Here is a 12,957-nt window from a genome sequence, read left to right as displayed (position 1 = left end):
ACGAGGAAATAAATCCTCCGAGATGACATTCTCGTCAGGCGGTGGTTTTCCCACAAACTCTTTGGAGTCTTTACCCAGACAAGCAATGCAGGAGACTGTCGGCCCCATTTGAGATGCGTGCTTTCGAAACCCCTTAATTTCCACTTGTGTGTGCATAGAGAACCTGTCAGAATGGGTGGCAGTTATCCTAAAGGAGTGAGAAAGGTTAATGAGTGCTTCTGGGCACAGGATCAACACAGTACATCTAAGTGAAGTCGGAAGACAGAAACGCACAGAGTGAGACGCGCTGGTCTCTCGCCTCAAAGTGCCGCCACATTCCCATGCATCTGAGATGGAGACATTTTAGCCTTGACACAGTTGCTATCAATTAAACCAGCTTGGATGCTGAAGAATGTTTATGAATATCCAATGGTCTGAGGTTGCTATCCTGCATTAGCTTTGTGCTTTCTTTCCGAAGAATCATCCATAAAAGCATAAATGTTCTTTACTTTGACTCGGGGAAAAATATCATTGGCTAATAATGTGCTCCTTAGCTGAATTACAGGATGATAGAGGATTGGAAGCCTGCGCGAGAGCTTTCATGTTCACATTCTGTATTTTTGCTGGGAAGAACTTAGTGCACTACCTTCCCCATGGTGGGCCAGAGACTCTGGATAAGGGGATCTAGGCCTATGGGGCCAGCTGGCCATGGGCCCAAAGCAGAGCTGTGTGCATGAGTACTATGATGCGATTCAATTTTCTACCTCTGTGGGAAACTCTTACATCATGAATCCTTCAAAACTTCCAGAAGGTCTTTTAGTAACTGAGTTCTTACAAATAAATTCCCAGAGAACGGACAATCCCAAATGTCAGGACAGGAACTAGAATCATCACATAACCAACGTGTGCTGACTGCGATCCCATCTGGACCACAAATGGAAATGGAATGTTAGAGTTGAAACCTGTTACTGTGTGTTTTAAGGACACGAACTGCACACAGAATACAAGCCTTCATTTACTTCCAGAATGAACTCTGTTTAGAGACCCCCCCAAATCTGCTACTTTTGGTACCAGCATGGTTATCAACTATTCTATAAAAGTGCATATACTTTTTCCTAAGAAACAATCTAAGGCCTATCAGATCCACCGAATTTAGCTCAATGTCAACCTTGGACAACTAAAGTCAAAAGTATACAAATGTGGGCAGAGAAGTTAAAACACTTACGTTTTTCAGCTTCCTGCTATAATCGAGGTTCCTAGGTCAGGAAAGAAAAACAAAACATTATTAGAACAGCAGTTTCTTGGTGTGGCTTTCCTTAAAACACCTCTAAGACGCACTTGCAAGAAACACATCAAACGGAAGCCGGAAGAGTAGTCCTGGACTTTTAAGGCTATGGCTGGTGGTTTCACCTGTAGGACAAAATGTGGAGAAACAAAACACAACAAAGAAAAAAACAAACAAACAAACAAAACACAGGGCCCGGTAGGACTGAAGTTGTGCAGAATACTGGAAAGGTGGATGCTTTTTAGCATACAAAAGATGAGAATTCTGTTTAAAATTGGGACTGTTTATAGTTGAAAATGCATAAGAAGCAGTGCTCTCCAAACACTTTTTTTTCTCTCTTTTTCTGCTCTGGCTACAAATTAGAATGAAAAAACTGCCATAAACAGAAAAGTATGCGTGCTATTTCCAAATGTATGCATGGGTGTTCTCCAATCCACATAAATGTTTATTCCCTAACTAAAAACCACCAAATGCTCCAACTATTCTAACACCATGAATATCAAAGCGTTTCCAAGGGTATTTGAAAACTCCATGGATATATTGACAAATAAATATTAGGAAAATGAATTTTGGATTTTTTTCCCCTCTGGTCATTTTGGTGACGGGTGGGGGAGTAGAAAGTCCCTGGTTCAAAAGAGCCAAGAATGCCTCAGAGCATCCAGACCTTGATCACTTAGTTCTGGCCTAGTGTAACCAACTATGCACGATGAGAAGGCAGGCAGTTTTCAGTTGACTGACTTTGGAAGGACTAGTAAATGCTGGTTCTGTAAAGAGGGGCTCAGGATCAGGGCTCAGTTAGGACACACATCCACACAATTTACATTTGATCAAGAACATGGTCTTGTATTTTTGAGTTTAACTGAAAAAAAAAAGCACGCTATTCTAATCTTAGATATCTGCCTTTTTTTTCCATTTAGCAATAGAAAGATGCAAAAATTCCAAGGAAGATCTAAAATATCTTAGAACAAAAGGAGTAGGGAAAAACAAGCCTTTTCCTGCATTGACAATAGAAGTTCCCTGGCTGAAATTGTGGGAATGCTAAAAATTGTATGCGGCATACCATAGGGCCTCACAGAAGATTTGTGGAGTGGTTTCCACAGAACCACTAATTACTTGGAAATACTTCCCCTTTTTTCAGAGAGACTCCTGCCCTAGGAGCCATCCACAGCCTCTCCACACTTCTCTGTAACTGTGTTGGTTCCCTCGAAGGTCTTTGTGCCTTTCTGAGCTATGCTTCTGTGGCCATCAACTTGTCTGGTATTCATTACAGGTAGAGTTCACGCAATTACACAGCCAGTGATGTAACCACTTGCAGGCTTTTCCCCCTTAAAAGGTTTTCCTTTTTGTCTATTCAAGTCAAATTTGGGATGAAAAAGGTAAGGAAAATGACCTCCACTGCAAACTAGAGTGGCTTTTGTTGTTGTTCAAAGACAATTTTAGGAAATGCAAATTTTCCCCGTGGCATCTATCCCTTATTCTATAGCTCCGTGCTGATCTACTAACTCATGCAAAGCGATACTCTCCTTTTCTGTTGTAAGCTGGTCAACGCCAGAAGGGAAGCCACAGAATTACCATGGTGGGGCTCGGGTCTATCTGAGCAGCAAAGTCAACACTTTAAAAACTCGTCCCAGAGTAGCGCCAAATTAAAGCAGAATCACCTGTGAAAACACGGTGACGCTGACAGCTTATCCCACGCTGCACTCCGACATTCTTGCTAAAGCCAGAAGCAATGCCCTCCTAAGCTCCACAAATTAATTTGTGACGTAATTTTAGTATAAATTCTTTCTGGTTTTCTAAGTGCCAACCCAGTGAGACAGTCTCTGTGCCTAACAATTCCAAGGTCAGCACCCCTACTGCCTGTGGATGGCTGTCACCACCACGCTCGCGCTTCAGCACGACCCTCCGACCTCACTAGGTGCTTGGCCATTTCTTTCAGGCATCAATGGGTTCCTCTTCCTTGACCTTTTCTTGCTTTTCCTCCAACTTGCCAGCAAATCTTCCCGCAGCCGATGCTCCTGTCTCAGTCTTGTCTTCTCCTAAATCCCCAGCTGAAACCCTTCAGATGGGCTATCCTTGACCCCTTCATATGGGCTATCCTTGACCCCTTCCAGACAGATCACTATCTTTCCCGTCTCCATCTTTTATATGATCTTCTCTGTGCTCTCATTCCCCGTGGTTATTTTCTTTCTCATGATTTATTTCTAAGTTCTGGACACTGCAGTGGGAATTCAATATAAACAGAGGACCCCGGTCGTCTTGCTTGTGCATTTTTCTCCAGGAAGGTGAAAATATTTCACACATGGTAGCTACTCTAATTATTTGCTCAGTGGAGGAATGAAGGTATAGAGACATAAGGGAAGGGGTTGGGGAAGGGGTGCCTAAGGATTGCAGTGCACAAGTGAAGGGCGATCTAAAAAGGAAAGAAACAGAAGAAATGCAGAGAGTGAGGTAGGTCGGAGGAAAGGGTAAAGAAGGGAAGGTAGAGGAAGGAGAAGAAGGCAAGCATGGAAAGACCCAAAGGACAAGAGGAAGATGCTGCCCACAAAGGGACTGTGGCCACTTGAGCCTGGACGATGTGACTTTCTCTTGGTGGGTTGCTTCTGGTGCCTCTGAATTAATGTATTTCTTTAGGAGTTGACTGCCTTGCTTCCTCAGGTCTGCAATGACCAAGCTTTACTTAGAGTCACATCCTGAAGACTATTTGATCCACTTGCTCTCTGTAGATGAGAACTGGGTGCCACAGACTTAGTGAGCTCCAGACCTGGGGCTCTCCCCAGATTTTGGATGCCTTGATTGTCACAGACGAGCAATGAAGAAGATTTGAGTGTCTGTTTTGGATTCTGAAACCAACTGGCCTCTGAATTCTCCTGCTCTGGTAATTTATTGTTTAAAGATAGCCAAAAGTAGATGAAGATGACGATGACGATGACGACGACGATGACGACGACAACAACGACAAAAAGCGCTAGAGTAAACCACCAGACTAAACTTCCCTTCACGAGCCCCAGTGAGTGTGTGACTCATTATTACCTACGACAATGCACAGTTGCTCGTGTTTCTGGTCACTTGCCAAGCAGGTGAGACTAGAAATGTGAGTTTAGACAGAACCTAAAATCATTTCCCAAAATGAATAAGAACTTCACAGAGTTAAGATTTAGTTCAGTAACAAATGGAGCATGTGATGGTTATCCTGAGCCCTGTGGAGGCTTCTCTAGTGCAACATTGTAACTTTTGTTATTTTTTTCACTTACATTCACTTTCCGTGAGAAATGCTAATGGTCCATTTGAAAACACAGATGTAACTTCACCTCATCAGTCATGGCTGACTCTCCTTGTTCCCAGTCATGAATCACAGAACCCACTGTAAACTCTCTTCCTTCCTTCCTTCAGTAGTTTCAAGTTTCCCATCGTTATAATTAAAAAACCAAGGCCCGGAAACAGAAGGAAAAGGACAGCTCTGAACTGTGGCTCCTCTTCCTTCTGTTCGTCTATGATCAAATGGCACTGCCCCAAATTATCAAACTGCAGATCCCCTCTACTCAATTCAGCCTACGGGTTTTGTTGTTATTGTTGTTATTTGTAACAGGGCTGCCCTCCTGGAGCCCGGTTTGCCTGGTGTTTGCATTATATAGACCAGGCTGGCCTTGGTCTTGTAGAGAGATCCTCCTGCCTCTCCTACCTAGGCACTGAGGCTACAGGCTATGCTACCACACCCTATGCTACTTTTAGATGCTTTACAAAAGGTGTATTTTTTTAAATTATGTATATGTGTATGTTAGTATATGGGCATGAGTCATGAATGGAGGTAGCCCACGGAGGCTAAAAGAGAGACAGGTCCTCTGGGGCTGGAGTTATAGGAGGTTCTAAGTTGCCTAATGTGGGTGCTGGGAACCAAACTGGGATCTTCCAGAGTGTTTCCTCCTCTTAAGCACTGTGCCGTCTCTCCAGCCACAGGACAGACTCCAGCTTTTTGCTCAACCATATTCACACTACATACTGTTTGAATAAAATGACGAATGTGTTCTATGACATTACAGGTTCTGCATAATCCCCGGGCTACAGACAACCTATTTTTTGCCATCTTATAAGGATGAATCTTCTTATCTGGTCATGAGCGATCTCTTTGTTCAGAAACTCATTCTATCACAAGAATTCTTTGGCCCCAATTATGGTTCACTAAATAGATACAGGCAGAAACGGCCAAAAGGCCGATGACCCATCTCTGAAAAGCTTAATCACTGTCACATACGTGGAAATGGCTACAAATGTAAATGAAGGAGCCAGCTTACCACCATCAATGCCTTTTCTACATCATCAACAACGTGCACAATCTGTTCACCTCCTGTGCAGTCTGCCAAGAGCCTATTCAACTGCCCCGTTGGAGCCAATAAAAGGGATGTTGTCTAAGGCACACAGATTTTGTACATATATCTCTGTAGCCTCACTGCTAAACCTCACTTAACATTTTCTAAGATTCTGGTTCTATGTGTATTTGAAAAATTATATCAGCTTAGAATTGGGGTTCTGCACAGAGAGGCAGGACACCGGGTTGTAAATGCTTGATTTTTGCCTGCGCAATTTTATTTTATTGGGTATACCTAATCTTTTACCTCTTAGAATTTACAACATCCTCCCAAAAGTGCAAATCAAAATACCAAGGGTTTCCTTTAAACACAAATCAGGCATTACTCACTTGACAGTGACCCTGTTGGAAGTATCCTGGAGGTCACTTGGGTCAAAGAGTTGAGATTCTTTAAGGCCAAGCTCTTTACAGCCTCTCAAGAATAAGATGGTGTTGTCCTAGAAGGAAGAAAAGAAACCCAAGCATTATTTTAGATTATCTCCGTGAGTCAATCCCACTTTGTTAATAGTTAAAGTGCCAGCCATCATGGATGCTAAAATCACATCTAAATCATGGTGTGTCACCCAACAAAATGGCAATTAGGAAATACCAGAATAAATGGACACTTCAGATTTCCAAAACCCTAGTTAGCCATCGCCAAATTCAACTTTCCTGTTTGGTTGATACATTTGTAAACAAACGATGCTACAAAGGGGATTTAGCATCTTAAGGAACCTTACTTTTAAAAGCCAACTATTGCTTCTCAGTCCTTTGCCCATGCCTAGTTGCTTAGAACTTAGTATCAATAGATACTTAAAAAATATAATGAGAGTTGGGTAGGGAATGGTTTAGTTGGTAGAGTGCTTGCTAAGCAAGTATGAAGACTTGAATTCTGATTCCTAGCATTGAAGGGAAAAACCAGGCATGACAGCACGTGCCTGAATCCCCAGCACTAGGAAGCTGGAGGCAGAAGTCCTAGTGCTTGCTGGCTAGCTTGTGTCACCGAGAGGCTTCGGTTTCAACAAGGAACTTTGTCTCAAAAAATAAGATGGACAGTATGTTCATTTGAATGAGAATGGTCTCCATAGGCTCATCTATTTCCGTGATGAGTCCCCAGTGGTGGAGCTGTTTGGGAAGGAGTAGGAGGCGGACTTTGTTGGAGGAAGTGTGTCACCAGAGGCGGACTTGGAGGCTTCAAAAAACTCCCACCATTCCCTGCGTGTTTTCTCTGCCTCCGGTTTGTGGGTCAAGATGTGAGCTCTCAGCCATTCCTGCATCCGTGCCTTTGCACTGCCAGCATGAACTCTAACCCTCTGAAACCATAAGCCTAATTAGACACTTACTTTTATAAGTTTTGTTGGTCACACTGTTTTATAACAGCAATAGAAAAGTGCACAGACGCACAGTACACACATAAAACAAGACACTGTTAAACTAGAAAACTGTTTTGTTGCCTAAGGTGTTCTCACATTTTCTTACTAATCGATTTAAATATACCCTTTGTGAATTTTACACCCTTCATAATTCACTATGGGCTTTCACAGAAAATACTGTTTTACTGAAATGTAAGATAAATTAAAAGATAAAAAACCCAGTTCCCACAACCCCCATTTCTTTCTTGCAACATTTATTCCATTACTCTCACTCCACTGTTCGCAGAGAGGAAGGGAACAGTAGGTCGGAGAAGAGTGAGGTAGGATAGGCACAAGGTATAATGGTATGCATGAAGATAAGATGAAACCCACTACTTTGCTTGCTAGTAAAAGAAGGAGAAGGAGAAGGAGAAAAGGAGGAGAAGGAGAAGGAGAAAAGGAGGAGGAAGAGGAAGAAAAGGAGGAAGAAGAAGAAGAAGGAGAAGGAGAAGAGGAAGAGGAAGAGGAAGAGGAAGAGGAAGAGGAAGAAGAAGAAGAAGAAGAAGAAGAAGAAGAAGAAGAAGAAGAAGAAGAAGAAGAAGAAGAAGAAGAAGAAGAAGAAGAAGAAGAAGAAGAAGTCTAAACTTGTTTGGGAAGGAAAATGAGAGGAAAGAAAACAGTGCAAAAACCCTCCTCAGGAGAACATTCCCTGTCAGGCATAGATTGACTTTGAACTGGAAGAGGAGCAGGATTGGCTGGCAATCTCACTCATAATTAAGGAGGGTTCTACTTGGGCTGCCCATCTGTTAGGGGTCTTAGGAATAAATGAATGGTTCTTAAAGGTAATATAAATTGTGGGTCATCCTTTGAAGCCCCCAGGACTACCGGTCAACAGATGTATTGAGCAAATATCTAATGGCCCTCTTCTTGAGAGGCTTCCGAAGGCACTGATTGACTCCATCAGTTTGGAAAAACAACAACAACAACAACAACAACAACAACAACAACAACAACAACAACAACAACAACCCCAAAACCAAAATACAATGAAAACCCAAGAGAATAAGGAATGTCAGTTCCAGGAGTCACAGCAATGCAAAAGATGCCGAAAAAAACTGCTCTAAACACTGAAACTCAGCATGGGGATTTCCAGGTTCATACCAGGCATTCAAAGAGAATGGCAAAGATAGTTCTTTTAATTACCCAGTGTGTAGGCAGGACTCTCAGGCCCCCAAGAATCCCGTCTCCAGATGTACACACCCTAAGTAATCTCCCCTCGAGAACAAGTGAAACCCATAACCCTGATAAGGGTATGGCATTAAACAATCACCTCTAAGTCAGCCGAGAGAAAGATTATCTGATTGGCAGTGATATAAATAGGGATCTTTTAAACAGAAGGTGACACAACAGTTCCCGCTGGCCCTGAACGCCACACCTGCAAAAGCTTGAATTCTGTTAACTGCCACGAGCTTGGGATAGGCCTGGAAGATGCACAGGGTCTCAGCCCTACTGGCAACTGGAAGGAGCATCTTGATCTCAGCCCTGTGAAATTCTGAGCAAAGAGCCTGGGACCACCTATCTGAACATCTAATCTATAGACAATGTGAGGTAATCAATGGGTATTGCTCTGAGATATTAATGGTAATTTTTGGTGTGGCAATAAAAAAAATTACATGCTTGGGCCCTAAAGAACAATTGGAGAAAGTTGTTGACCTTTCTATAGCCCAAGGGCTGCACCTAATACATTAGTTTATTAGTAATATCACTGCCTTCCCTATGCTCAACTGACAGATGAGCAATCTCCAGCCTAGAACAATTATGTAGTGGCTTAAGGTTGCAATCAACAAAAGACTCAGGTTGCAAACAGTGGGGTGTGTCTGATGGATCCAAACATGGAGGTCAGTACCAAAGGGTAGTGGGGCTACGGGGAGTGGAACTGATCTCAGAGAGCCTTACAGATGTAGAACAGGCTGCAGGGGTCAGCGACTGGAAGTCTGAGAACTGAGTACGCAGGTGGCAACTGGAAGGAGCTGGTTGAGATGGGGACTAGAAGGATGTCAACGGTATGCTGAAGAGATTTACGAGATATCAGCCGGGAGATCAGTGAGGAGACACCTTCCTCCTGGTGTGTTTTCTGTCTTAGATGAGAGTCTGGGCTTCCTGTGAGGCAGGAAGTGACACCGTTCACAAGCCCCGTACCACGCTGCACATGGCCTCTTTTGGCCAACTGTGCACTTGCCACAGCATAGCTGGTGCTGTCTGGCTCCTGGCATTCTCTTCTTTAGTCACTTTCCACTGTTTAAATAATTAAATGTAGTAGCTCACGCCTAACTCCTGAGTTTTCATTTTCCCAACAATATTTTTTTCACTACAAAATTTTGTCCTAGGAATAAATAAATCAAGGAAGGATAAAATGGTCAGAAATACACTAAGTCCCTTTTAAAGGACCCAGAGTTTTCTATTTATACTTGGACCATCCTGTTATTAAATTAACCAATTACTTTCGTTTTATATTTTGGGACAGGATCATCTTCTATGACCCAACCCAGTCTTGAACTCCCTATGTAGGCCACTCCAGCCTTGAACTTGTAGTAATCCTCCTGCCTTAGCCTCCCAAGTGATGATATGACAAACACGAGCCACCATGACTGTCTAGGGAATGACTTTAAATTCATCTTTCCTTTTATAAAGTTACTTTGCCTTAAGATTTTAGTTTTCATTTGCTAAATCAATTATTTTGGATTTCTTTTCAATTCCTTTTTCAGGGGTGTGTGTGTGTCCACACAAGCATTTCTATTTCTCAGAGAACTTGTGTTCGTCAACACACCAACCCATTTGCTTTCTTCCAGATCTCTCCCAGTCTCAGAACATGCACCTTTCCTCAAATTAGACCATGGGAATTCCCAGAAAGCAAAACTCAGAAGCCTATTCCCTAGAAGAGAGGTTCTTCACCTTTGGCTCATGACCCCTTTGGCAAACCTCCATTTCCCCAAATGTTTACATGACAATTCATAACAGTAGCAAAATTACAATTATGAAGTAATATGAAAATAATTTTGTGTCTGGGGGTCACTACAACATGAAAAACTGTATTAAAGGGTCGCAGTTTTAGGAAGGTTGAGAGCCAATGTACTAGAACTTAGGAATTCCCACTGTAGTGGGAGGGGCAGCAGAGAGACATGGCCCGTGAGGAGTCTTAACTGGTGCTTTTACATAAATGATTGTTGGAAAAGCAAGGAGAGATGATGGAAAGGAACCACTAGCCCAAGCATTTATTACCTAAAAATTGCTGGAGTTGTTTTGAAAACTGGGAAAGTACTTTGTCAAAGTGAGACTTGAAATGCAGTAGCAAATTCTTCTCTCACAGGCTTCGACTTTCAAATTTTAATTACTCAAGTCAAGAGAGCAGGTTCCAGATCAGTGACTGCTTTGGCAAAGAGAAGACCGGCTGGGTGGGTTTCCTGAGGCATGTGTAACACGGATGGAACATTTGTAGCCCCAGCTCTCCCTGTTCTCTCTAAGCAGCGGGACATATCGTTTATCATCAAACAACCACATGGATCAGGCAACACTGTCTCCATTTCCCAGATGGGCAGTTGAGGCACAGAGCAGATGTTCTCCAGAGGAACAAACGCTAAGCCCCCAAGTAGCAATTCCTTTTCCCACCTCTCTAGTTTCTAGCTGTTTATAACTATTCATCCATCCTGAAACCCCCTTCCTTCTTTCCATCTCTCCCTCCTTCTCTCCATACCTCCCTCCCCCTCTCCATTTTTCTCTTTCCTGCTTTGCCTCTCACCAGAACACAAGTTTCTCCCTCCCTCCCTCCCTCCCTCAATCCCTCCGTCCCTTCCTCCCTTTATGTGTCCTTCCCTTTCTTCCCCCTCTCTGTCCTTTCTCTTTCTGTCTCTCTCCCACTCTTTTTGCCTCCAAAACTCTTAAAGCCACCACTGGCTCTGAGGCAGCCATGTTCAAACCAGGTCACACCTCTGCACTCCACATCTCAGAGGAGTAAACAAACTGTTTACTGCAGAAGACAACTGCAAACAAGACAGTGACCAGTACAGATGGCAACTCGGCTTCATTGAGCATCTGAGTGTCTTTTGGATTGAAGCGAGTGCCTCTCAGGAAAGTAAGAAAGTGAGTCGGTACTCTCTACAGATCATCAGTGACTGCAGTAAAGGACAGGCCTCTGACCTCCACGCAGTCCCGTAGGACTGTGGCACCCTGGATCGTGAGTACAAACAAGAAGGTGTTCTCCCGATGCACGGTCCCAGATGCACACAAGCTCCCTGGAACACAGCACACTATTCAGCGCACAGCCTGCAAACATACAAGCTCTGTATGGCAGCCAGCAGGAACAATCCAGGCTGGAGGATTTAAATAACTGCAGGTCTGTCTCCAACTCCTTGCCGTAACCTAATGATGCTGGAGAGGAGCCAAGCCCCAGGCAGATGCAAAGCCAGAAGGAAGAGCCACCCAGCCAAGAGCTAACAGAGGCCAGCTACAGGAGCAGGCAGGAAGGACAGTGTTCTTAATTACACAGGAGGCATCCCGTCCTTTCTCATCCTGCCTTTCCTACACATGGAGACGGCTCCACATTACAATTTCGAGCAAAGCCCACCTCTTAGTAGCTCAAGTTCAGAACTAAACCACGCAGCTATCTCAATCCCATCAGAGAAACGGGAGACACAGGTCTACTACGGTGACTTTTAGATGTAGGGCTCACTTCCTCAGAGCTAATGATGCTACTGAGACTTGGTAATCTTTGGGGCTGGTTTTTAGGGACTTGAAAAAAAATCATTGCTATGAAAAAACTCTAGTAAGCAAGATATATGCTGCCCAATCGTAATGTACAAGCCTTAACTGAAGTCCAGCCTCTAGTAGGAAAAGCAAATAAGCCTATGTAGTGAAATTTAAGTAGTGAGTGGATGTCTTATTTTTAGGCATACATTGGGGTTATTTAAGGGTGTTATTACATCTATAGCACCACTTCTAAGTGGCTCAGATAAAATCGTGTCTGTACATCTGTGTGCCCACATGCAGAAAGAGGGAGGTTACGAGGGCATAAAACAGGAATGGGGAGACTGCGTGTTTTCTGTGTTTAGACAGAGGAATAATTCAAACAGCAAACTATTAAGAATTGGTGAATGTAGATGGGGTCAGAAAACATTTCTTTTTGTAAAGGGCACGATCATACATTTCTTTGGCCTTGTGGATATTATGGTAGACTCTTAAAAAGTAATCCAGTCCTGCTGTTGTAACTGGGAAGTACACATGTAAAAGCACGCACTTGTATTCCAATACATGACGCTTACACAGGCAGACTCCGGGCAGGATATGGCCTACAAGTGATATTCAGTTCACCGTGTCTCAGTTGAAGACCATTCAGTCATTCACTTAATATTCTAATGTGTTTTCCTGAAGTTTTTTTTTTCCCCACCAGGAAATATGTGGAGAAAGCTTTCAAGTTTATAAATGTAGATTCAGCTAGGACTCTATCCATAGAATCAACTCTGCAAAATTGAAGGGAGAAAAGCTATTACCTCTGAGTGGATGCTTGAAAAGCCACTGGGGTCACAGCCAGGGGCGACTGACAGAAGGTAACTCTTGACAGACCGGAAGGGACATAAGAGTCTCAGTTAAACACAGACTTCCCCAAAGAGCCCACTTTCACGAGGCTGGAATTAACACATGGCTCTGAACCGGTTTGTGTAACTACCATGCAGTAACTTCTTGGTTAGGCCTCGGTGCACTCCCATCCCACTGATGTGTGAGCTGGTCCTGTGACTGGAAACTCGTTTCAGGGCCTTACTAGAGGCCTGACCTTCCACATTCCTGGTAACGCTTGCTCTGAAGGTTTTAGATCTCTGTCCCTTCTCTTCCCACTCTAAGATGGCCCAGCTCAGGATAGCCCCTAACCACAGGATAGCCCCTAATCCCACAGTGTAGTTGTCTGTTACAGGTAATAAACCTACATTTAAATATTTAAACATAATGTG

General features: G+C 43.4%; 1 protein-coding gene across 2 annotated transcripts in view; it reads right to left on the bottom strand.

Moving 5' to 3' along the window:
- The window catches only part of Limch1 (LIM and calponin homology domains 1), a 309,300-nt gene that overhangs the window by 90,957 nt on the left and 205,386 nt on the right, over window positions 1–12,957 (bottom strand). For both annotated transcript variants that reach the window (XM_032915969.1, XM_032915970.1), the window contains exons 4-5: window positions 5,958–6,064; window positions 1,205–1,235 (exon numbers count right to left, since the gene is read on the bottom strand). In XM_032915969.1, coding sequence (XP_032771860.1) covers window positions 1,205–1,235; window positions 5,958–6,064 — 138 coding nt within the window. The remainder of the gene's footprint in view (window positions 1–1,204; window positions 1,236–5,957; window positions 6,065–12,957) is intronic.

The sequence above is a fragment of the Rattus rattus genome, chromosome 11, assembly GCF_011064425.1.
Source record: "Rattus rattus isolate New Zealand chromosome 11, Rrattus_CSIRO_v1, whole genome shotgun sequence".
Lineage (NCBI taxonomy): Eukaryota > Metazoa > Chordata > Mammalia > Rodentia > Muridae > Rattus > Rattus rattus.
This window is presented reverse-complemented; position numbering and strand designations above follow the sequence as displayed.